The 25,829-nt window shown below is 43.0% G+C and overlaps 1 protein-coding gene across 7 annotated transcripts in view; it reads left to right on the top strand.

Moving 5' to 3' along the window:
- PICALM (phosphatidylinositol binding clathrin assembly protein) overlaps positions 1 to 25,829 on the top strand; it is a 495,196-nt gene that overhangs the window by 344,311 nt on the left and 125,056 nt on the right. For all 7 annotated transcript variants that reach the window (XM_086933969.1, XM_086933970.1, XM_086933967.1 and 4 more), the window contains exons 10-12: positions 414 to 537; positions 10,648 to 10,781; positions 19,307 to 19,407. In XM_086933969.1, coding sequence (XP_086790095.1) covers positions 414 to 537; positions 10,648 to 10,781; positions 19,307 to 19,407 — 359 coding nt within the window. The remainder of the gene's footprint in view (positions 1 to 413; positions 538 to 10,647; positions 10,782 to 19,306; positions 19,408 to 25,829) is intronic.

The following is a 25,829-nucleotide window of genomic DNA, read 5'->3' as shown; positions in this document are numbered from 1 at the left end:
AAGCTATGCACCAGGGGAGGGACAAACACAAGGTGGACAAGCTGAGACAAGGAAAGCCATTGTGAATACAAATGAGTGACAATGAAGCCCACTAGTGGTAAGCAGTGGGCGGGCTGTAAGCTCTTGTAAGTTCTTAATATGTAAAAAGTAGGTCTTCTGCAACCAAATAGCTTTTGCTGTTTGGCAGGCTCGACCTCAAAATTATTAATATGAACTTAAACACAAAATGATCCTATAACCTCTCATTCCTTATTAACTGTTCGCAAAACATCTAACCATGGTGGTGAATGTATCAAGTACTTACGAATGAGGAGAGGGGCATTTGCAGAGGATGGAGGGAAATGACAGCAACATATTTGTATTAAACAATTATATGAACAAACGACCCGACACCTCCTGTAATCATATTTCAGGGCTACCACAATTTCAAATGCAGTGTCATCCCTTGCAAGCACGGGCCTCTCTCTCACCAGAGTGGATGAAAGGGAAAAGCAAGCCGCCTTAGAGGAGGAGCAAGCTCGCTTACAAGCACTAAAGGTGAGAATTCTGCTTTAACAATATTAAATGCAAATATTTACGTACTGCTAATATAATCATATTTTATTTATGGTCATCGAACAGACCTTCATCTCATTCTTAATGTTATACTGTGCGTGCAAAGGTAGTGGGTGAGGTGTAACTGCAGCTTTTAAAACTATACAGGGCTTGGCTCGCAAACCTTTTTCCATACCTTAAAAAACGTAGGTGAGCAAAAGACTGCTTTTACAGGTGGAAGACCCTAATGGACAGAATCTGTATTGCTGCAAATCTGCAGTCGTAAATTCAATTTAACGCAGAAGAAATCTATTAGATGGGTGTAATTTGCTACTGTTCAGGATTATATGCATTAAAAAGTTAAAAACTCCCATAAAGTTGTTGTATATTTTTTCAATGTGTGCCAACACTTGCCTTTACAATCTGCTGCACATTTAAGCTTGCACCTAGAAAGTAGCAAGCGACACTCAATGTTTGTGGTGATTTGGGGGACAGATCCGTCCAAATGGAAAATGTTCTCTATCTGGAGAAAACCTTAGGAACAATAGGAACAAATTTAACTGTGAAGTTGCACATGCAAGCGAATGCTGTGACTGCACATTTTCTGCCCTGTGGATAGATTGTCGTTGTAGGGTTATGGCTGACAGGCGTAAGCTAAGGAACCCACGAAAATAATAGTTTATCGAAGAGCTTCTCAGTTTGCTGACTCATCCTCAAATATAGACCTCTTACCTCAAGGCATGTGAAACTCGGGCTGGTTAAACAAAATGCGTAAATCTACACCTGAACATTCATGACAACTTGTGGAGATGAGTTGCACTTTTTTGGAATTCTGTAAATAATCCAAGATTACTCCTAGAAAGCTGCTGGAGAGTTACATGAGTGAATGTTTGGAGCGTTCTATCCTCAAATGCCACAGTGGAAACATATCTACTCCTGACCTTGGCAGGAGTAAATCTGTTCCTCCCCAGAGTAGGAATGTGCACTGCAGAAGTGTGGGCATACCCATAAACTCACACATTTGTGGGTGTTTGCTTGTTTTACTAGGCATTCCTAGCAACAGATTTGCTCCTACGTAATATTATACAATTCAGGTGTAATAGTTCTTGTGAGCAAATTGAATTATTAGTGTAAATTAAATTTTGTGAATTCCTAATATGAATTTGCATTTGTAAATCATGTCCAATCAATGCACCTAAGTCTTATTATCTGCTCGAGGGGCTTTGTGATTCAAGTCACAAATGCACATGGAGAAACTTGAGTTACGTACACCACACTTAAACTATGCGTACACTTGTAACCGTTATACAATTTTAATAATTCATATACATATTCTTGAGTACAGTATCTGAGTCATAAATGGTGGATGATGCAGATGGAAATGTATGCCAGACCAACACCATTTGGGGCATAGACCCTGTCACTTCAGTTACTGCAATATGCATCTTCGTTAGGAGGGGTCCTTCCCAAGCCACATTAATTTATAAATACTTTACTACAAGCGAATGTAATAGTACACGCGTGCTTCTGTTTTGTGGATCTCCAGACCTGCTGTCTAATTTGCTAGTTTGTTGATGTGTCCAACTTCGATCCAGAAGGGAAAGATCTAGGCCAGATGTTCAGGCTAGCATCTACCATGTCGGCCATGATTTATATTTAGATTTATTGTATGTGAATTTCCAGAAAATATGGCATTGATCCTCCCCTCCTGCTCCTCAGTTGGATACCCCTGCTGGTGTAGACTATAATTTGCATTGCCTGCATTTGGCCCCTCCTTAGTTACTCTGTTACATTCCAAAGCCCCTTTTATTTCGTTCATGTCATGCAGTAGAAGCATTTGTTACATATTCACCGAACATGGAAACATAACTTCCACTTCTATTTACTTAAATAGATCTAATTTCTATGTTGTGCAAATTGCATATCCTTCTCTTCCAGGGGATCCTCATCAATAGTCATAAGCACTGAATATCCCTGCCCATGCGCGGGGACCCCGGAACATATATAAGCAATGATATATGAAAACCTACATATACAGCTCTCTCTCTCTCTCTCTCTCTCTCTCTCTCTCTCTCTCTCTCTCTCTCTCTCTCTCTCTCTCTCTCTCTCTCTCTCTCTCTCTATATATATATATATATATATATATATATATATATATATATATATATATATATATATATATATATATATATATTTTCTTTTTTTGCCACAAATCAATTCAGCCTCCCAGAAAAAACCAAGGCAAACCAATGCCATGAAACATTGATTTTGCAGCAAACATAAACAACAGGAGGACAAGGAGACACTTTAACTCTCTTTAATTATCAGCAGAAACTTGTCCTGCAAGAAACACAGGCATTGTTAGCCCATAGGCTGCATTGAAAACTTAAAAGTATAGAAAATGAAAGCAATTGTAAGAATAAACTGGCACCGTGCCTTTAAGGCAGCCATGACCCCCCAGCTTCCTATCATGCCTCAGGGGTGACAGTTAAATCAGTTGTTCTTTCCGGCTCCTTCAGTCAGGATCCTGAATTTTCAGTTCTATATTTTTTTGGGGACTTTTCGGTCATAAGTGTTCTCCTTTTTTGCTGTAACTTCTATTATTTCGACATTTTACATCTGCTGAAGTAAGGAGTTGCCTTTTTTCTAGCAGATTTGGATTTTTTTTCAGTCAGAGGATGCCTTCTCTTTTTGATACTTGCCCCTCCTGTGGTAAAAAGAAGGCTAAGACAGATTCTCATTCTGTTTGCATCCTCTGCCTTCTGAGTCTCATTAACATGAGACTTGCCGAAACACTGCCAGAATCTGTCAAGACGCACTCTCAGAGAGAGAGAGAAAGAAACCGTCTTTATGGTTTCTTGGAGAAGAACTCCTCTACTACCTCCAAAGACAGATCTCATGTGAGGCACAAGAAGAAAAGGCCCAGGTCGATTTCCAAAAGTAAAGTCCCGGTCTGTTCTTATTCTGCTTCGTTCTTTGCATTGAAAATACCTCCAACGACGAAGAAATCGGCTACAGCTGTTCCTCTGTCCACGAAATCACCGCCGAGAGCATCAGAGCATCAATTGTCGTCAAAACTTTGTGGAAACATGAAGGTACATCAACCATCGACGTCAGGCTTTGAATCCTCCGTTGCCATCAGCCTGGTGATGGTCAACGTCGAGGAGTTTATCTCGTTTGGTGCCGGCTCAACAGCCAATGTCGAGACATCGCTCTCCGTCATCGCCATTGTTAGGGCGTTCGATGTTGAGCTGTAGTCCTCCGTTACCGTTAACAAGGCAGCGGTCAACATAGAGGCCTCGTTCAACCGCTACGGGATCCAGAAGACGGTCAACGTCGAGGCACACTCCTCCGTTGATGTCAACAAGGTGGCATCAAAATCGAGGCCTCGGTCAACCACGTCGTCATCCAGAAGAGGTTTGATGTCAGGAAGACGCTCTCCATCACCTTCTCCACACACAATGTCAAGGCTTTGGTCTCCATTGGCCAGTCCACTCCCGATGTCAAAACACGAATCTCTGTCGGCGGTGCTACGTTCGACTTCGACTTTGAGCAGAAGTTTATCTCAACGTCAGCACTTCAAACTCTGGTGGCTACTCACACTTAAGGGTGGGCGGTGCATTGAAGGTTGGTACTTTGGAAGAGGTTGTGGGTAGAGTTCAGTAGTGCAGTGATTAGTTGGGTATATGGTGCTTTACACCGTAGAGGTAAGTTGACATACGAAGTGCATTGTGGGATTGGTAGGCAGGGATTGAGTTGGGAGGCAGGGAAGTGGAAATGTGACGTATGGGAGGGTTTTTAATTGGTAACAGCTGCAGGAGAGGGGTGTAGTTAAGCAGTGGTATAAGAAGAATGTTCAGAAAGCTGCACATTAGGTTGGTGCCGGTTGGTGCCGGTTTGGTGATGGGGAAATAGAGAGGACAAGAACACGGACAGTCTGAATAAACATGGATAAAAGGTACGGACCACAACTAATGATAGAATAGGGAGGAAGTTTACATCACGGATATCGAGCGAATGTTTGTAAGGTGGGGCATTGTAAGGAACATAGATGCCACGAGGAGAGAAAAGTAATACGTCATTGAGGTGGGGGGAATGTAATGATCATAGAGGTTGCACTAGTTGAGAAGCACTAGGTGAGAGAAGGCAGTTTCGGATTTATAATAGAAAGCTGAGGTATTTATCCAAAGGGGTAGCATTAGGCTACGACTCTTTAGCGGGAAAACGTTGATTTGGGAGAACATTATGGGTGGTTATGCTCAGTAATTAATGAGAGGGACTGGGTTAAGCATAGTCTAATCAGTGTGTTTTGTATTTAAAGATTAACAAACCCCTGATGAAGGGCCGGATATTAGGCCTGAAATGCATTTGGTAAACAAGTTTGTCGTTTGTGGATAAAACTTGCGCACACTTTCGTGATGCAGGATAAGGCTTGGATTAGCATTTCTGCACCATTTAGAATCCAGTGATGATGTAAGTGCCTCTCTTGTGATTTGCGAAGAAGATATGAAGAAATGATAAACTTTGGAGAATAATGAAACAAGAAATAAATAAATACATTTGGAAACAAGTGATGAAGTTGTTGGCATTTGTGAAATGCAACGGAATGAAAGCTGTGCTTCCGGTATGGGGTGATATGTCGCTCCTGTCTCATGGGCTACTCACATCCGACATCGAGACCTAGTACTCTGTCAGTGGTTTCTCAAGTCTTAGTAGCACATAGCCGCTCGACGTCGAGACACTCCCATCTGTCTATGTCGACGCACCGATCACCATCAGTGAGGCACGGTTCAGCATTGAAGGTTCTCTCTGAGACTTCACTTTCGGAGGCAGGATCTCCTCAGGTACCGCTCTTGACATCGAGAAGCTCTGCTACTCCATCTCCAGAAAGGCGAGTACAAAAGAGTGCTCAGCAGGCTACACTTCCACCTGTGCAACGCAAAGAAGGGCAGTGATCTCCTTACATTCACCTACTTCCCAGATGGCTCCTTCCAGTACACCACTGGCAGAACACTACCTCTACACAGATCCAACAGCCTCTGGACTATTCTAGCCCTCTCCACAGATCTTCTAGCTCATTTGGTGCAGGCAGAGGATAGTTCCCCTACGACTCCTGCCAGGGGTTGACAACGTGACAGGGCGCCATCTGCATCAGGTCGGAGGTCCACTTCATGTAGCCACCGCAAGAGGCGTAGATCTCCTCCTTGGTCATCCTCCTCTACACACTCTTCCAAGAGGGGCTATTCTCCCACTCTAATGGACAGTCCACCCTCCCGAATATCGCCAGTGAATGACATTAATACTTTTCATGATGTACTGGCAAGAGGAGCACAAAAATTGAATATTGAAATGTCTGCTCCTCAGACATCAACGTCAGTCATCTTTGAGATTCTTCACCAAAGATCAGTGTCAGGACCTCTACTGCCTTTGGTGCCAGGCCTTCTACAGCCAGTCATGGATATCTTTCTCACCCCAGCGTCAATCAAAACAGCTCCTGCACGGATCCTAAAGAAGTACAGACTATCAGAGCAGGATCCTCTTTTCCTCAGGGCGGATCCTCCGCCAGACTCTGATCATTGCTTTTGCGAAGAAGACTCACGCAGTAGCCTCTACTTCAACGGTTCCTTCAGACACAGAGAGCAGAGCGCAGGATTCATGGGGAAGGAGCATGTGGCTCTGCAGCTGCATCTCCAAAGGTATCCAGCATCGTAGCTCTATTGGGGCGCTATGACAGGGCATTGTGGGATTCACTAGAACGCTTCAAGGAAAAACAGCCCAAAGAGGATCGCCAGGATTTCGGAGGGATCCACCAGGCGGGAGCTCTTGTGGCGAACCAGATGTTCAGTGCGGCAGCAGAAGGAGCATCTCTAGCTGCATACTCTTGCTCCCATGGCGTCTGCGCCGGAAGATCCTCCTGGGTGCTACTTATGGCCCTTAAGCCGGAGGCTCAGCAGCACATTTTGAAACTCCTGTTTTCAGGGAATTTTCTTTTTGGCTCTCAAACAGATGAAGAGATGACCAGGATGAAAATGGAACTGGACACTAACGGCTGTGGTTCCAGAGAAGAGGAAGGCATTCCGGCACCAGTACAGGCCGCACGACCACAGGCCTTTCCATCAGAGGGTTCAAACCCCTCAGTGGTCTCACAGGCAGTATCACCAGACCAAAACCTACTACCGTGGTAAAGGGGCTCCTCGACAATCCACCTCCACCACCAAAAACACTGCCAATCGCTTCCTCTAACGCCGTTAGTCACTCCGGTGGGAGAAAGTATCGCCTACCATATGCAAGAGTGGTGCAGCAATACAAAAGATCAATGGGTACTGAATATACTGCAAAATGGATATGCTCTACGTTTCCGCTTTCCACCACAATCCACTCCTTTGGTGAAAATGAGTCGTCACCAGCTGTCGCTGCTACGTCAGAAGGTATCCACTCTTACACAAAGCTATCGTAGAAGAATTTCCTCCCTCACAACAAGGAAAGGGGGTTTAATTCAGTACTTCCTAGTACGGAAGAAAGGCCAAAAAGCAGGCGTCAAGCCTTTATTGGATCTTCGCATCCTCAGCAAAGCCATCCGAAAAGAGAAAATTTGTATGCTGGCGCTCCATCAAATATATCCTCATCTCCAACAAGGAGACTGGATGTGCTCGATAGACCTTCAGGATGCGTACTTCCATGTTCCAATCACTTTACGCCACTGGAAGTTCCTAGGCTTCATGGTAGGGGCCAAACACTATCAGTACAAAGTCCTACCATTTGTTCTAAAGGTGACACCTAGAGTGTTCACCAAGTGCATGGCGGTAGTAGCCGCCGCTCTACGTCGCCAAGGACTGTTTATCTATCCGTACCACGACGACTGGCTCCTAAAGAGTTCATCTCCTCAGAGTGTGAAAGACCACAATCAAATCTGTCTGGATATGCTACAGCGGCTAGGCCTTCAGGTCAATCCAGAGAAATCAGTCCTTCAGCCCACTCAAAGAATACATTACCTAGGTGCTACTCTAGGAAGAGTGTATCCTTCGGAGGAGAGACTATTATCACTCAGGCTGAAATGCGATCGTCTGCTTCAAGCTCACCAGCGCTCAGTTCGGCAGGTTGCATCGCTCCTGGGGTCAGTGGCATCTTGCATTTTCCTAGTCCCCAATGCCAGGCTGACGATGAGGCCTCTGCAGCAGTACCTGAAAGACAAATGGGATCAGAAAACTGCGCAATTGGATGACAAGAATCTACTTTCCCATGCTGCAAGATCATCTGTCCCATGGTGGTCCCATCGGAGAAATATCCTGGTGGGAGTTCACGGTGACCAACCTCTACCAACACAATCTCTGATTACAGACGCCTCCCTTCAGGGTTGGTAAGCACATATGGGCCCTCTGTAAAGTCAGGGCCAGTGGTCGAGCAGGGAATGGTCATATCACAACAACATGCTGGAGCTATGGGGAGTGCATCTAGTCCTCAAGGTTTTCTACCCGTCCATTCAGTCTCAATCCATATTGATCCAGACGGCCAACGCGAACACAATGTACTATCTAAACAAGCAGTGAGGGACCCGCTCTCGCCCCTTGTCCCTGGAGTCTCAGGCGATCTGGCATTGGCTCCTGGCAGGCAGCTTTCAATCACAGCAATCCATCTGCCAGAAGAATTAACCGATCAAGCAGACTTCCTAAGTCATCAATTCAAAGAGCAGCAAGACTGGGTTCTGCACTACGAAGTGGAGGCAGACATTTTTCATCATTGGGGTCAGCCAAGCATCGATCTCTTCGCGGACCATACAAAAAAAAAATGCCACGACTTCGCATCAAGGTTTTACCGTCCAGGGTCGAAAGGGAATGCACTTTTGATTAACTGGTCTGGGGACTTTTCCTACTCTTCCTCTCATCTTGAAGGTCATAATCAAGCTCCCAAACTCCAGAGCGAGGATGACACTGATAGCACCAGACTTGCCACGACAGTGGTGATACCCGGACCTTCTGCATCTCTCGAAGTGCCCAAACTGGAGGATTCCATGCAGGCCGGGCCTGCTGTCCAAAATGAATGGGAGGATCCATCACCCCAACCTTCCCTCGCTGAACTTAGCGGCATGACTCCTGAGGTCCTCCAGTGTGGACACCTAGAGCTTCCTCAGAACTTCATGAACATCTTTAGAGAGTCTAGAAGGCCGTTTACAAGGCATTCCTATTCTTTTAAATGGAAAATGTTCTATATGTGGCGTGTGTTAAATGGTTTCCAACCTACCAAAGGGCAAGAGGAGGTAATCTTGCCTTATCTCCTACACTTGGCTAAGTCGGGTCTAAAATTAAGCTTCTATAAAGGTACACCTTGCTGCCATTACGGCATACAGAAAGTCACCTACTCAACCTTCTTTCTTTCACCTTCAGGTGGTTAAAGATTTCCTACAGGGATTAAAGAAAGTTTTCCCCCCCTGTCCGACTTCCTTTGCCTCCCTGGGAGCTAAATCTGGTCCTTTCCAAGCTCATGGGTCCCCCCATTGAGCCAATTCACAAAGCGACCCTTCAGCACCTCACATGGAAAGCCGCCTTTTTGGTGGCGATCACTTCCACTCGTAGGGTGAGCGAGATTCTGGCACTCTGCTCCAAGGAACCGTACACTGTTTTTCACCACAACAGAGTGGTTCTGAGAACCCACCCCTCCTTCCTTCCGAAGATGTTGTCTGATTTTCTTGTTAATCAAACCATCTCACTGCCTACTTTCTTTCCCAATCCCTCTACTCCAGAGGTCTCTCTACTCTAGATCTAAAAAGATTTAAGATTCTATTTAGACAAGTCCAAGGCTGTTAAAAAGTCTGATTATTTATTCGTAAACTATGGTTCCATCAGAAAAGATTTCCCAGCATCCAAGCGTTCCATGTATCAAGCTGGCTTACCAATTAACAAATAAGCCCCTCTTTTCTTCTCCCAAGACTCATTCCACTAGGGGAAAAGCAGCTATGGTTGCTTTTAGGCACAGTGTACCGATTGCTGAGATCTGCATGGCAGCCACTTGGAAGTCGGTTCATACGTTCAAGAGACATTACTGTCTTGACCCTGATACTAGAGCAGACACTCAAGTAGGCAAGACCTCCTAGAGAATGTATTTCAGTGCTGAATTCAGCACCTGCAGTCTTATCATTTGCCAACAAGAGTAGGGGATGGGCTTGCTATTCGATTCAATGCTTATGACTATTGAGGAGGATCTCCGGGAAGAGGAGTATATGTTACTTTGCTGTAATCTAGGGATATCCTCATCAAAGTCATAAGCAACCCTCCCACCTCCCCCGGAAAATGATTTATGAATATGTTGTCTCTTTGTGTCCTGACCTCCGGGTCTCTGGAAAGTGCAACTGACCTAACTGTCACCCCTCGGGCATGATGGGAAGCTGGGGGGGTTATGGCTGTCTTAAAGGCACGTGCCAGTTCATTCTTACAATTGCTTTCATTTTCTATGCTGTTAAGTTTCCACTGCAGCCTATGGGCTAACAATGCATGTTTTTTTTGCAGGGCAACTGTCTGCTGTTAAGTAAAGAGAGTTCAAGTGTCTGCTTGCCCGTTTTCTGTTTGCCGCAAAATCAATGTCTCAGGACATTAGTTAGCCTTGTTTTTTTTCTGGGAGGCTGCATTGATTTGTGGAGAAAATTATATATGTATATATATATATATATATATATATATATATATATATATATATATATATATATATATATATATATATAGTTGTATATTTGTTTTCATTTATAATTTTATATATATATTCCGCGAACCCCGCGCATGGGTGGGAATATTCCGTGCTTATGACTTCGATGAGGATGCTCCTGGAAAAGAACTAGGATTACAGGTAAGTAACTTATCCGTTTTGAAGTAACTCGACCTTTTGCTTACCCTGCCCAGCATATTGAAAGGTTAAATGTTACCCTAAAGGTTAATAGCTAAAGTGTGTTATTTTAATTGAATTAGATGTGCATCCCAGTGTTACATTTCTAGTTGATGTAAACTGGCTCATTGGCAGTCTTGATGTGGAGCAAGTGAACCATGAGTACTCATGCTAGCTGAGTGCAGCCATAGGCAGACGTCGGTTTCTGGATTTTATGGACACACCTTCCTTCCTTTCCCGCAGGAAAAACGGCTGAAGGAGCTCTCAAAGCCTCATACCTCATCTACCACAGCAACCTCTCCAGTGTCCACCACAGCGGGCAGCATAAGTACAACTGCCGCCATGGACATGTTTGCAACCCCCACTGCTTCAAACAGGTATTTCTTTCTGCTTGTGTGTTTTATAAAGCTGTCACTTTCAAACATCAGCCTCTTCAACTTCGAAACGAAGTGTAAAACTTCAGTGCAACAGCACATGAACAGCCTGACGTTGGATGAAGCGCCTTATTCTTACCACTTGCTGTCGCTGCACACACTTTTAGAGGCAAATCTACGCGACCTAAGCCAACAGCAGTAAACATGGCCACTGGGCTGGCATGGCTGGCTGGAGGGCTTTGACAAGAGCTGTGTTAACATGAAGGCCCTCCAGAAAGAAGCATGCCCATCCACCACTGTCTGTTCAGTCTCGAGCTGCTGCTTGTACCCTCCATAAATCAAATCACCTCCCTCTATGGTGTGTTCTACCATCTTACTTTCACTTCCTCAGTTCTCTCTGCCATTGTTCATCTGTTTTTACAAAGGCTATTAATATTTGTTCTATCTTAATCAGGTCGCTGGTCCGAAGGAAAATATATGTGGGGGAGGCTGTTAATCATCATATGCAGTTCACAAATGACGACAACAGTAGTGTCACAAGGAGTGATGTCAAGGCCTTAGAATATTCATTACTGACAAGTTCAAGGGCCTTTTTTACAGAAACACCAAATTAACATTATCAAAAAAATATGAAAAAGACCATTTTTAATTTTACTTTTTATAAATCACCTTTATTCTTTCCACATATCTAAGAATTTACTGAATAGCTGAAAATGACGATATTTTTAGGCAGACAGGTAGAAACTTGTAAACTGCATTTTAAATGGCTTTTAGTGAGTAAAGAAAAAGTGGTTGGTGAATCTTTTAAACATTAAACTTGCTTTTAATGTGCGTTGGTTTCTTGCTGCTGTTCTTTATGTGGCTTCAAAGCACGAATGTGCTTCACATGTGCGTTTGTTAAACAATAGAAGGTTTAATGGTGTCAGGTTCGAGTTTGCTCAGATAGATGAGATAAAAGATTAAAACATATAGCCCCCAGCTAGGCCATTCCCACAAACATCCCAGGGCGAGGTTACATGCTTACAGTGTTTACAAAGGCTATCAGATTCACTTGTGGGGCCAATGTGACATCACTCAGTCTCGGGCTAAGGGCAATGGAGTCCCTTTCTAAATATAGTGGAGGCACTTCATAAACCTGTGTCCACCCCCTACTTGTGCCCTGAACTCTTACTGATGTTTGCTTGGATGAATGAATAAAAAGCCCTTTATAAAGCACACAGCCCCTGTGGAAGGAAGCGTCCCCGCACTCATACCAGTAGACCATTGGTCATATGAATTTGATTAAAACTCTCTAAACAGATGAGATTTCTTTCTTGATTTGAAAGCCTGTTCAAATCCAGATCTCGCAGAGCTTTCGGCTGAGAGTTCCACAATTTCACAAGGAGAACAATCGTCCAGCCAATCTTTCCTTGGGAATCCTCGCAGACCAAACCTTGATTGGAGGAACAGCGACCTTACAGGAGCATAAGTCCTGAACCTTCTTTGCACGTACAGAGGCCCTTCTTGGGTCAATGCTCTAAAGAAGATGAACATCCTAGTATTTAATCCTTTGATTGGTCGGTAGCCAGTGACACTGCTTTAGATTCTCCTGAGAAGATTGCCTTTTTTGGCAGATCTAAGTCAAGCAGGCAGCTGCATGTTGAACCGGCTGTAGTTTGTTCAGCAGTCCTGCATGGAGTCTCACGTGAAGCAGTGAAAAGGGCATGTAATATAATCTATATTTCTTGTAGTCCTTGAACAGCTCCTCATCTCATTCTTAAAGTTATCCGGTGTGAGCGAAGGTCGTGGGAGAGGGCGAGAAGTAACTGCAGCTTTTTCAACCAAAAATTGAGTATTGAGCATTGCAAACTTAAAACTGTGCGAGGCTTGAATCTAAAAACCTTTTGCATTCCTAATGCCTTTTTTAGTGATTCGAGCTGTACAAAACTTGTGAGTGTAATTGCCCTTATTTAAGGTTTGATAAAAAGATCATTGTCAAATTTTATATCAAAATTTTGCAGTTCATATGGAGGCTTCACAAGATCTTTAGGTGACAAGGCTCCTACGTCAAAGGAGGCGTAATCCCCCAAAACTAGAAATTTCATATATATTTAGATTTTCCTTACCAATATTTTACTGTGTCCGGTTTCGCTACCCTTTTTGGCAGGCACCTACATTTCCTATATTTCTTGTGTGTGCAGTACCTTAATCTGAGCGAACTATTGGTACCAAAGACTAAACATAAACAAACAAATTCAACTAAGCCTCTTCTTGAAACCGTTTGTAAATGTGAGTTGATTTTTATTGTCCCTTACAGAGAAGCGTGGAGTTCTGGAGCAAGGGGGCAGAAAAGTCTGACCTCTTTGAAGATCTAAATAAACAAAAATATAGATGAAATTCTGTCTGCCTTGTACTTAGGCTTTTCAGAAGACTTTGCGGTACCTTTGACGGAAACTTAATGCAGATCTCTCTGCAGGCTTCTTCAATATTTGGCAGGTGCCCAAAAAATCTGTATATAAAATGGTGACGGGAATGCGGGGCTGGTGCTAGAGAACGGACTGGGACATAATGCCCCCTCCTTATGAAGGCTTTACTTATAGTTGACCTTGTCATCACTGGTGGCCGTTGTACACTAGACGCAAAAGAAGCAATTGATGGGTGGAATGCTGAGCAATGCAAACATTCACCACCAGTCACAAGGATCTGGGTTTAATCCATCATTATTTTGCTCACTACGTTACCCCAGTTTGGACCCAGCCGTATGCAAATCAGTCTTGACCCTGTTCCTTTTGCCGTTGTACACTAGACCGCATGGGGAAGCATGCCACTTACACATAGTTGACAAACGTTCCACAGGTTATGCATGCCGGAGATGTTGCATTCTAACTTACTAGTAATTATTCACTGTTCATATTATCAAATAGTAATGAAATCATATAATATATTGTGTTTCGTACCCACAGTGTAATCTAGGGGGTTATTAATAAAATAAAAAGTTCTGGGGCCTCTACCAGCACTTTTGACTCGCACATTGCTGAACGCTGGGGCCGAATAAAAAGGATACTGTTAGGAAAAGTCCCTGTCCCCAAAAACATGTGTGCTGATACTCACCACCTGCAACCACTTGCTTAAATTAAGCACTAGTGTGGTTTTGTGACACTAAGAAAACATGAGTTACTAAGGAAAATTTTAAGTCATTAGCATATTTCTTAAAACTAATTGGCTGAGGCAGGGATTCCACATGGTGGCTGCGACCTCTGAGGAAAAGTTGACCTTTTCTTGGAACCTTTGAGCTCCTCGAAGACTTGATGAAAGAGATCAAAGTGTGCTTTTGATAATGCTTGAACTTCTCATGGGGAAGCTGCAGACCTCGGTTGTGAAATGCTTGTTGCCCCGCGGCTTCGAACTTGCATGTTCAGACAGTGGGAGGCGGCGCCTCGTTTGGGAGCTGGAGAGACAAGACCGCGGGGTCTCAGATAAAGATGGAGCCTGGCAGTCGTGGTCAGGCTATGCGCCTGACTCGTCACAACAATCATATATAAACGTTTTGCAAGCTGGGAAAATCTAGATAGGAAACATTGAGTCAGCATTATAGGGTGCTAAAGACCTTTCTTTATTTTCGGAGCCTCTTGTGATTGCGTAATATTATCGGAATGAATTAGAAAAACTATTTTTTAAATAACCACTCACTTGGAACAAGCCCCCAATGCTGTGAGTCACCACAGAGTGGCATGATCAGGAAATTCTACGACAAATCTCAGGTTTGTGCATAGTCTGACACAGTGTCTTTGTACTTGGAAGAGTAGAGGTTCACAAATCAGGTTCTGGAAGAGAGAGCCTTTTAAACTGTTGTTAACATCAGAGAAAATAAAATAAAAAATCCTGCGTCTTTATAGTATGCCCAGCGAAGATGAAAATAATATTTTACTAGTCGTATAGTTCTTTTAAATAATCAATACTTTTTTTTTGTTTAAGTGCCATTTCCGGCCCCTCCAGAGAGCTTCAACCAGCATTAGTTCTGCCATGACCCAACTGGGACAAGTCATCAGAGCACGTATAGTGTGGTTCCATTTCCTTTCTGTGTGACCCAGTAAAGATATGCGTCAGGCTGTGGGCGACATACCACTGACAGGACCAAAGAGCTTCCGAACTGAAGGCTAGGTCAAGAAATGTAATATAATATACTTTTCAATAGCTCAATATCACTTTTTCCAAAAATCAACACAACGGCGAATTTGTCAGCTTAACAAAATAAGGAATAAAACTACATCTCCCTTACAATTTTTAGGTGACAAAAGCAGGCATTCCCCAAAACATCCACCTCCGGGAGGATTGTGAAGCTGTTGCAACTCCTGAAACCCACATCTGTTGCTGGGATCATGGGGGTGCTGGCAATCCCCTTTTCTCATGCTGGAAAATCACTTGACCACATCTCATCTCTGCCACAAAAAACAGTGACCTCAGTTTTGTTTGTATTGCACTCCTTCCGGCAGACGTGCAATGGGATGTGCTGTTAGCCCTAAAAGAGGGCCTGTGCTTTGGCACCAATGACTGCATAGCTCTGGCAAACCACCCAGAGAGGCGGTCTGCCAATAATAGAGCTTGGGTGATGACGTCGCCCAGGCAGTAGGAGTTGGAATCAATGTCCAAGAAACAGTGATATTATTAGAACGATTTATAAGAAACGGTAATAGCTCAGAGGCGGCAAAGATTTGTCTTGCTTCATATGGGAGCATGACTTCACGAGAGCAGCAACACTACCTCTGCCTTAGACTCTGCAATTAGGAGAGCTCAGCGTCTACCCTTGGAGATCTAATTGTTCAGGTCCGGACACGAGTCTCCTGGCAACAAAGTCAGGCTAACAGATTGCCATCAACAAGACAGTTCAAAACAGTGCTTCACCGCAAAATTGCTATTCACTGTGCTAACCTCGAGTAAGACATTAAAATGAAATTAAGAGATCAACCTAATACAAACACTTATTGTCTGATACCTTCAATGCAGCAACCAATAACCAAGAGTTTTTCGACTCTGGGGCACGCTTTTTTAAAGAGAAGGTTATGAACATCTTTAACCAGTTTACTAACAATAACTTGACTATGCTAACAACGCAATGTTCTAATTCAGATCCAGAGAACATAAAATGTAAAAACTAAGATCCACCCTCAGTAGAGCAAGTAAAGAAATTGTCGCCATTGTTAAATCAGCCTCCGTTCATGATCCGTGACCACCCAAAATAATCCACAGGGCATCAGAACTACTAGCGCTCCTACTGGCTAATATTTTGGCAGTAATGTTCAAACAGAGAGTCTTTCCAGACTGCTGAAGTCTGCGTCAGTTCTCTCTCTATATAAAAAAAAAAGCTAGCCATAACACTAGAGAATTGAACAACTATGTGCACATTTCTAGGCTTCCTTACCCGGAAAAGCTGGTAGAGAAAGTACTCAATCAGCAACTAACGATATTTATTGACAACAACAACTTGCTGGATGATATCCAGTTAGGGTCTAGAAAACATCATAGTACCGAATCTGCATTGGTGGTAGCAACAGAAGAAATCCGATTCACCCTAGATTGAGAAGGGAATGCTACTTTTTACATTGGATCTTTCTGCAGCTTTTGATACAGTCAACCACTTGGTGTTGGCTGACCGTCTGCGGGATCTAGGAATTCGGGGCCGAACGCTTAATCTCCTACAATCATATTTGCTTAATCGACAGCAAAGGGTCTCAGTAGGAGATTTTTCCTCTAAATCCTACATTCTGCCTTGTGGAGTTCTACAGGGATCATCTATGAGCCCTACTATGTTAAATCTTTACGTCACATCACTTGCCAAACGTATTAAGTCCTTCTCACTGTCTGTGGCTTCCTATGCAGATGACACGCAGATTGTTGTCATTGCCTAAAAATGCTATTAACACTGTTGACTCTTTCAGGGAATGCATGGTGGAAGGTAATAAATGGAAGGAGAATAACAGCCTAAAACTAAACTCATCCAAAACGGAGGTTATCCTATTTGGAAATAACCCCTCATTCTGGGCACACACCTGGTGGCCTTCTGATTTGGGTGCACTTCTTTTCCGGTATCAAAGTGAAAAACTTAGGGATAGAGATTGATAATGAATTGAAGCTAAAATATCAAATTACCAAGGTTATCTTGGCCTCTTTTTGCTGTCTGAGACTGAAAAAAATAATTGAAAAATACCAGCCTTTGGAACTCCTCAAAACGGTGGTCATTTCAATAGTGCTGACAAGACTTGACTATTGTAATAGCCTTTACCTCAATATTTCAGTCAGGCTGTTAAAAAAAACTTCAAACCCTGCTGAATACATCTGCATGCTTTGTTCTAAAAAGTGCCTAGATTTGAATGTGAAAAGGGAACCATTAGCACCCTTCATTGGCTTTTGGTAAAACTGCGTTTCATCTTCAAATCACTGTTGCAAAGCTTACGGGACCCTTTATGGGTCGGGACCTGCCTACTTCAGAAAACATCTCCAGTGGTACACTCTTAGCAGGACTCTCCTATCAAGTATGGCCAAGAATCGTGTAGTTTCTCCCTTTAGAAACACCACATGGGGTGGGAAAGGTTTTCTCAGATCCACAGCTCTGCTCTGGAATTCCTTGCCTTTGGAACTCAAAACCTCCCCTTCTCTACAAGTTTTCAGGAATTTTCATCAAAACCTGGCTTTTTGTTTAAAATTAGGAAGTGGTTAGTTTCACCCCTTGTCTGGTTCTGCAGCGCCAAGACACCTCTGGGCAAAAGTTTCCACTTAATAAATATGTTCATTAATTCATTCAACCTGGGATCTAAATATAAGTAGACGTGATAGCACTGGCCAACCCTGCTCAAAAACATGTATCTGCAGAGCATTAAGAACAGGAAATATAAATGTGAGGGGAATGAGCCAGGGCATGGCTGAGGGCTTGCTGTGCACAAGCAGGGTGCCAGGCATGTAAACAAATTGTGAGCCTCCTGGAGCTTACATCATGAATTACAAAGCCACCAGACCTGTGAGTAAGGGTAGACCACCGTGAGTGTAGTGTACACGTGGACTTGAAGAGCTGAATCTAGCAGGGTCACCCAAAGCTACATTTACTAGTCTATAAACAACAGCTGTTAAAGACTGTTGGTTTACAGAAGAGGTGAGGATTTTGGTGGTGTTTGCGGATGTATGACGTTACAACGCATGCTTTTACCACGCATGCTGTTACAACGCAGGTTTTACCACGCATACCATTACAACGCATTACACTTGGGGGTGCTGGATAGTGAATAGTTTAATTTACTATTCCAACTCCAGTCCCCGTGGACACTAGGGAAGGTGTTGGATAGTAAATTAAACTTATTTCTTATCCTAGAGCGCCCCCCAGAGTAATGCGTTGTAATGGTTTTCGTTGTAAAACCTGCGTTGTAACAGCACTGCGTGGTAAAAGTTGCGTTGTAAAGGATGTTCCCCGGTGTTTGCAGATGTGCATGACAAGATCTTGTTTGAGTGCGAGTGCAGTGCACCAACTATGTATTGCAGAAAGGCAACTAAAAATGACCTTCCTTGAAAAGGTCTTAGTAGCTCTGGAAAGTGTACTGTGTACATGAGTCAACTCTCAGGGAATACTGCATGACTGGTAAGGGAATAAGCTTCATTAAAAGAAAGAGCCCACACAATGTGGGAAGATGACAGGACTAGTATTTTACTCTTTAGTCCTTCATATATGTCATAGGCTGCTGTTGACCTCTCCAGATTGGGATATTAGCTCAGACACTAAGGCTGTCCTCAAATTTATGTTTTTTTAATTAAAGTTAACCATTGTATGACTGCCTTCATACTGGAAGCCCTGTTGTGTTTAAAGATAGTGTTTCGAATAGCAGTGTGTTTGTGGGGCTTTCAAATGGTGTGCAGAAAAAAAAAATGGAAGGTTTTGGAGGAGAGTTTAAAGCAGTCCCTGATGTTAAACAATCGATGTGAAGAACATACCAGGAGTACTAAAGAATAGTCCGTGCATTAGAGTTGTGTACCAGTGTGCCATTGTACTTCCGAGGCTTGCCCACTAGTGGCATTTCTCCTTGGCTCCAGGATAGTGCCTTAGAGACCTGAAGGCCTTCAGGGAACCCAGAAACTGTCCGAAACTATTGGCTGGTCTTTGAAATGCACAGCGGTCAGCACAGTGAAGTGTATTTTTTGTTGAGCTGACAAATATTTAAGGTGAAGCTTCATAAAAAATTGTATGTATGACTGTGTCTTCTTGATCAATACAGTTGCAAACATTATTTCACCACATTAAAGGTGGTTTCTTTAACCAGCCATTGATTTTGCCGTGTGCTAATATATTTGTATCTTTTCGCATGGTCTACTGTTCTAGGCCAGGCAGATTCGCAGTGGCAGAAACAACTAACATGCGTGTACGGTCTGAGACAAAATGCAGCAGAGTAAAAGTAGCTGTTTGATGTGGCTACAGATGTTTGTTTTTAGTATTTGTTCAGTCTGTTTGCTGCATAGTTCTATTCTGTGAGCAAAAACTGGAAACCAATGTATGTATTGTGTTCTTGTAGCACGCCAAGGGTGCCAAATGACCTGCTTGACATGCAACCTGAGTATCAGCCCCCTGTCCATGCATTACCAGCTCCAGCACAGGTATCTGGTACCTGGGCAGGTAAGCAAAATACTTTCCAATTTTCTTGATGTATATTTCAGCACTTTGTTTGTCCTTTCCTTGTAGTGGTATGTGGGATTCTGTTCTGACGTGAAACACCTGGAAACATTTATATTTGGCAGGCTACTTCCATTGTTCAAATAGAACTAGATTCAAAGCAGTGCTTTAATTATTCCCGTCAAAGATCATGATTCCAGTGATGCTCAAAGTTTACATCATAAGCCAAAGGACAGATATTTGGAGCCAGATGTATGAATTAGTGGCCGCAGAAAGCTTGATGCAATTTGTGACCAATATATTTGCCAAACGATGAGAAATTTTACGAATCGGCCTATGTACTAGTAGGTCCGTTCTTAAAATTCTGATTCGGAGTGGGCCGTAATCCAACCTACTTCATGAATATTAATGAGGTGAATTGAAAATTTTGACTCATTCCAATTGGTGGACATCACAGAGTTCGGGTCAGTATACCACCATTTCTGAGATTGCCTTTAAATATATATATTTTTTTTTAGCGCAGGCATTTTTCCTTAAATGAAATGGGGTTGCATTAAAGAAAAAGAAAAAAAAGCTGGCAGTGTTCCTGTCTACTCTCTCACAAATTGTTTTTACACGATCACTTCTTTTTTTTTTTGGGGAAAATGGGTTCCAACACCAACTTGGGATACTGTAAGTTTTGAATGTTTTGCAACCAATTTCTGCTCACCAAACTTTGATATATCTCATATCCGTTCTGTATTTTGAAGGGATACCTACTATAGGCCCCTCCCAAATAACGAATTGGCCTGGAGTTGATATCCCAATTTAGAAATCAGTTAAAGGTCACTGACACCTATAATGTGACTGTTACAAAGAAAAACACATTCTTTTGTGCTAGCAAACTCTAAATTGGATTGTTTACTACTGTAAAATGGGTTTGTACACCTGGTTATTGATGTTTGAAGAGTATGCTTGAATAAAGATGCTTTGATATCAAAATCACATACATTTATATTGCCCATGGCTTAGCATTCGAAAAGAGGTTAAACTTAAAGCTTTAGGATTTTCAATCATGTAGATGTTCTATACATTTGTATGTATTTCTGAGGTAGTCCAGCATCTGTCGCTCTCCTATTCTCAACTTGCTGGGTGCCTGAGCTTACTTTTTAGGAAGTTAAAGGTTATATAAGAGCCCAGATGGTCTAGCAGATGCATGCCCTAAAAGGCAGCCATACTTTTCCGCTGCACAGTCTCTATAGTTCCCAGTTTGCTGTTGGATGAGGAGCTGCTTCATGCTAACAAGCATTGGCTATTTTCACTGGCATTGGGATATTGTATCTTTTTCTTAAGTGTTTGCTTAGTCCCTTTATACCCTATGGTTCAATTTATTTACCTCTATATTTTGTATTCTTTCTAAAGCTTCTGATTTTATTTTCTGCTCGAAACAGTTGGCAGTTCTGCTGCTTCATAATGGCTTTGTCACCTGCATAAGAAACGACCATGTGGCGGGGTCCTCCTCTCTTTATGCTAAGAATACTACACTGTGTGTGAGAAATGATCTTTAGCACATGCAGAACAAGTGCAAGAGCTGCAAATGTTATGTATCCCTTAAACCTAGTATGAATGAGAGAAGATATTAATGACTTTTCCATACTTAAGATTTTGTTTACTTAATCTAGGACACGGCCTGACTGAAAATATTAATGTGGCTCAGCACTAGTGTGAGTAACTCTAGAGCTGGGACATTGATTTTTGCTTGGCTGACCTTCAGAATGCCCTTTTCCACATCACATTGTGATCGAACTACTGTGACACAGAATTGTAGTGCAAAGGAACTCAAAGCAACTCAAGACCTTATTTACCCTTTTGTAAATGTGACCTAATGGGGTTTACCAATGTCTTGACTCTGGTAGCTGCCTTTGTTTGCCACCAACGCATGTACATCCATCAATACTTTGCTATATGCTTGATCCAGGCACGAAGATGCACTTTCCAGCTTGAAATAAACAAGTCAGACGGACTAGAATTAATGAAAGGTAACTGTGAGCTGTAATAAAAAAAACAGTATGAAATATTAGCCCCCTGACTCATACTTTGCGAAATCAATTGGGCATGTATGCCGAGTTTGCCTATGAAATAATTTTTAGAATTTTCTGTGTGAAATAGAAGCAAAGTATTTTTGTTGTCAAACAAATGATACACATGGTGAACCTTCACAAGTTGCCGTAGAAGAACGAAGTGCTGAAATGTTGCTTCTGGGAGCTATCATATGTCAGGGTGGAAATATTACTCTAGGATACAGAGTAGAGCATATAACCTTTTCTGATTATTTGAAGGTCTGTTTGAGTTTTTTATGGCATTTAATGCCTTAATTCTCGGCAAATTTACTCAACTTCACATTTGTACATGATTATAGATTAACTATTTGTTGCCGAAAACATCAGATACTCATCCGATTCTTTTGTGTGACCAAAATTGATTAAGTGAATATTTCCAGTTCCATAACATAAAAAGATCAATGCACATTTTCATTAAATTTACTCAACTTCCCATTTGTACATGATTATAGATGAATAAGTATTTGTAGGCCAAAACATAACTTACTGATCAGATTATAATAGGGTGACCAAAATTGGTTAAGTGAATATTTTCAGTTCCACAAAATAAAAATAAAAAATCAATGCAGATTTTAAATTGCTAGTGTTCTACATGCACCATTTGTGGTTTTGCAACCCTGAGAGCCTATTCTAGTTCTAGTCATTAAGGTGTAGGTCTGTAAAGCCACATGTGGATCTGTACATACTTGCACAGCTTTAGTTCTGTGCTGATGCCACCTATTCAACCAGCTTGTAAGTGGGCCCTAGGGGTGCTTTTTGATGGGGTCAGAGGATATTGCGAGTTAACCAGATGAAGATGCCCTGGAAGGGCCAGTCAAGCTTGTTAAGTCACCTTCAAGTAGATACTTGGTTATAAAATAAATTATGGCCCCAAACGTTTTTTCTCCCTTGTTCTGGGATTGCCGACCCACTCTAACTAGTTCTGTTGGATCTGTTGTTCATGTGTCCTGCTTCTAACTTCTTCGCATGTGTCATATCGTACCATCCTTCAGCAAAGATCAGCATAGAGATTTTCTTGGGGCAAAGTTGGATTATGCTGTGTGTTTGAGTTGGGATTGCTGGCATAGAAGACTTTGTTAGTTTTGGAGGCCCAAACTGTGACTGCATGTCTTGTTTTGGCACACTAGAAATTTGGCTTCCTATCCAGACCCTATGTGGGCTACTATTGTTACCAGGCGAAAAAATATGTATTTAAGGCAATTGATATGGTATTAACATGTTTACAAGTGGCCACTCCATTTTATTTGAAAGGGATAAAATAAACGGATCCCTCCCCCTTCACTGCTTCACGTGAGCCAAAAGGAACTAAAAGGACCTTTACATCAGAGTTAAGTGGAGGGGAGGATGCAGATTTTTAGTTCAGGCCCTGTTATTCACGAAAATCTTTTCATTTATCTCAGAATGATCGATGAACAATGTTTTAATTGTGTGACTGGATAGCAGATTGGGTACTTCCTTGATGAAGTTGTAGGTCTTTGACCGTTTTGTACTGTGCGGTTTCCTACATTGAGTCAGCATTATCCCTTTTATAGGGAACCAAGAGGCAGTTCAATTTTTTGTAATGCCATGTTCTCTGTCATGTTATTTTTGAGATGTGGCATACACTGGTAGGGGTGTTAAATGCATTTTACAGCCTTATCAAATATTTCAGGTTGGTGTGGTTAAATTCCGGAAAACCTGAAGGTCTTAATTGTTATGCGCCGTCTACATTTTCATTTATTGACTGTAAGTTGAGTTATGTTGGTTTTAAGTCATTGTGTATTAATTAGATTCTGTGAGCACTTTTATTGCTTATTATTATTTTCCTTTCTTCTTATCATACTTTCATGTACATTGTTAAACAATACCTTTTATTTGAGCAGAAGTTCAATTAACAATATATCTCTTGGTTTCATGTTGTTCATATTTTTGGTTAATTAGATCAACTGATTTAATCATTATCTCCCCAACATTTTTTTGTTTTCCTTTTCAAAGTCTTTGCAGGGAGATTGTTTTAGTCACCGCCTGACTTACATTTGCAGAATATTCACTATGTTTGAGGTATGTATGGCTGTAGGTACACATGCTGTACACACTCCTACCATCGAGCATTGGGCCGGGATGTGTGCAAGTTGTTTTTCTTCAACGACATCTTCTCGTGCCCCAAGGAACAGTAGCTCCACCTATTGCTGGTAATATACATGGGCATTGGCTCCATTGTCAGGTTATTTTCCTACCACCATCAGCATTGGACGTGTGTTACTGAGCTCTGGATCGACACCTTAGCTATGATCAATTCAGACCATTTAATTTCTTCTCCCTTCCATCGATATTTTTGCTCGCGCGTTTCCCTTTCTTGCAACGACTCGATGTACGTCTACTCTTCTTGGTCAAGGATTCAACGACTTTGGAGGTCCATTAATGGCTTTGCACTTCGAACCTAACTGTAAAGACAAATAGAAAAACATATCTCGCCTGAGATGGAATGGATAACGCTCCGCTATTGTCTTCGATGTGGTGCCAAATACCCCAAATTCGATCTATACCAGGTTTGCTACCTCTTCCCCTCCCAGGAGCACAAAGCCTGCCTCTCCTTCAGGTTGAAGAAAATCCTTTGCTACAGTCGAGCTCAAAATGTCGTGGAGGAGTGGCGACGATGTTTCGGACATCTTTTGTGCCTAGGGCCTCGAAGGTGAGCCCCAGCCAGAACCTTAGGCCGCAGAGGAAGAGACTTTCTCACCAGAACCCAGCTCGGGTTCTGACCTGGAAAAAGCAAACTTGCCTCCTTCCTAGTACTGACCTGCTTACCCGGCGCCTACACTAGCTTCCAAGGGGTCAGGCATCTAGCTTCAAAGCCCGCTAACAGACTTCCGGTCCGCCACTGCCTCTCTGCCATGGTCAGCATAAATGCACACTTGTAACACCATGCCCAGCCTCGGCTCGGCATTAAAGAATATCCTGAAGCTGAGCCACTCAGCACCTAACACCCTATCTGCACCGACAGCTTCTTGAAACCACCCTTCGAGCCGAGGCTGATGAAGTTCTCGCTGGCACCAAAGCACTCACATTAAGACCGGGCTCCTCCACCTGCTCTGTCAAACCTGTTCTTTAGAGGCTTCAGGAAGATCTTGACACCAGTCAGCTTTGCATACTGAGCCACCCACACACTGGACGCATCCTTACCCAGGTACTGGCACTGACCAAAGATGGCTCCAAGTGCAAGCTCAGTTTCAAGGAAACCATCAACCTGCTGCCACTGAAAAAGAGCAATAGGAGACGCAACAAGGGTAACAGCTCTCCACCATTGCTTCGTCCACCTCCCACTCTCTTCTCCTTCTCCTCTTCCTTCTTCCTCATCTTGCCCCACTCTTCTACCCGCGGATCCCCCTCCCCTCAGGGGTCACCACACTCCGGGTTTAGGGGGCATAGTCCAGGGCACCCCTATGACTTGCATCCAAGGGATGAACCCATGGATGATAATGATGTAATCTTCTTGGGGATACAGAATTCGACTTTTACGCAACCTGTTCCTCCCGGCCAGATGACACTACCAGGTTCTCATCAGGGCAGTCTCTTTCCACAAGGTGGAAGGTGGAAATGCATAAAGATGCCCTTGAGGAGGATTTCCTGATGGAAACTCGTTGTCCTCTTGGCTTTCTATGGAATAACCCCAATTGCTGAAAGTGATGCTCAAACTGTCCACTAATATTTTTAAAGAACCCGTTAAAGCCCTGGTGGTGACTGTTAAGTTGGACAAAAAATATGCGGCCTCACCTTCAGATTCAGTCTACATCAAAGGCCAACTTCCCCAACTTCCCCCGACTCCTTGGTAGTACACACTGCCTGCAAGCGAGCCAATGCACAGGCACTGGTGACGCACCGTCGCTGGATCACGAAAGTAAAAAAGATTGATACTTCTGGCAAACAAGTCGCTGTTCAATATGCCGCACACTGACCCACCCCAACTCAGTCGGATTACTCTCCAGGTATGACCGGGCGCACTTGGCTGAAAAGGAGGAGCTCCTCCAGTACCTCCTGGATGAGTATCACAAACGATGTCAAGAGTTGGTCACTTTACATAAACTCCTCTTGAACACCTCCATACACTTGTGCCTTGGATGCTGTTGACACTGCGGTGTGTGGAATTAATTATAGGGTCCTCATCCGTAGGCATGCCTGGCTTAATGTCTCTGACTTCAAGGCAGATGTTCAACATCATCTCCTCAACATGCCCTTTGATGAAGAATGCTTCTCCAGGCCGTGGGTTGATCAGAGGCTGAAGACGCTCAATAAGTACATGGAGACCTCCAAGGCCTTGGGCATCCTCCAAACACGCTCCCATCTGGG

Source organism: Lissotriton vulgaris, chromosome 8 (assembly GCF_964263255.1).
Source record: "Lissotriton vulgaris chromosome 8, aLisVul1.2, whole genome shotgun sequence".
In the NCBI taxonomy this organism is placed as follows: domain Eukaryota; kingdom Metazoa; phylum Chordata; class Amphibia; order Caudata; family Salamandridae; genus Lissotriton; species Lissotriton vulgaris.
This window is presented reverse-complemented; position numbering and strand designations above follow the sequence as displayed.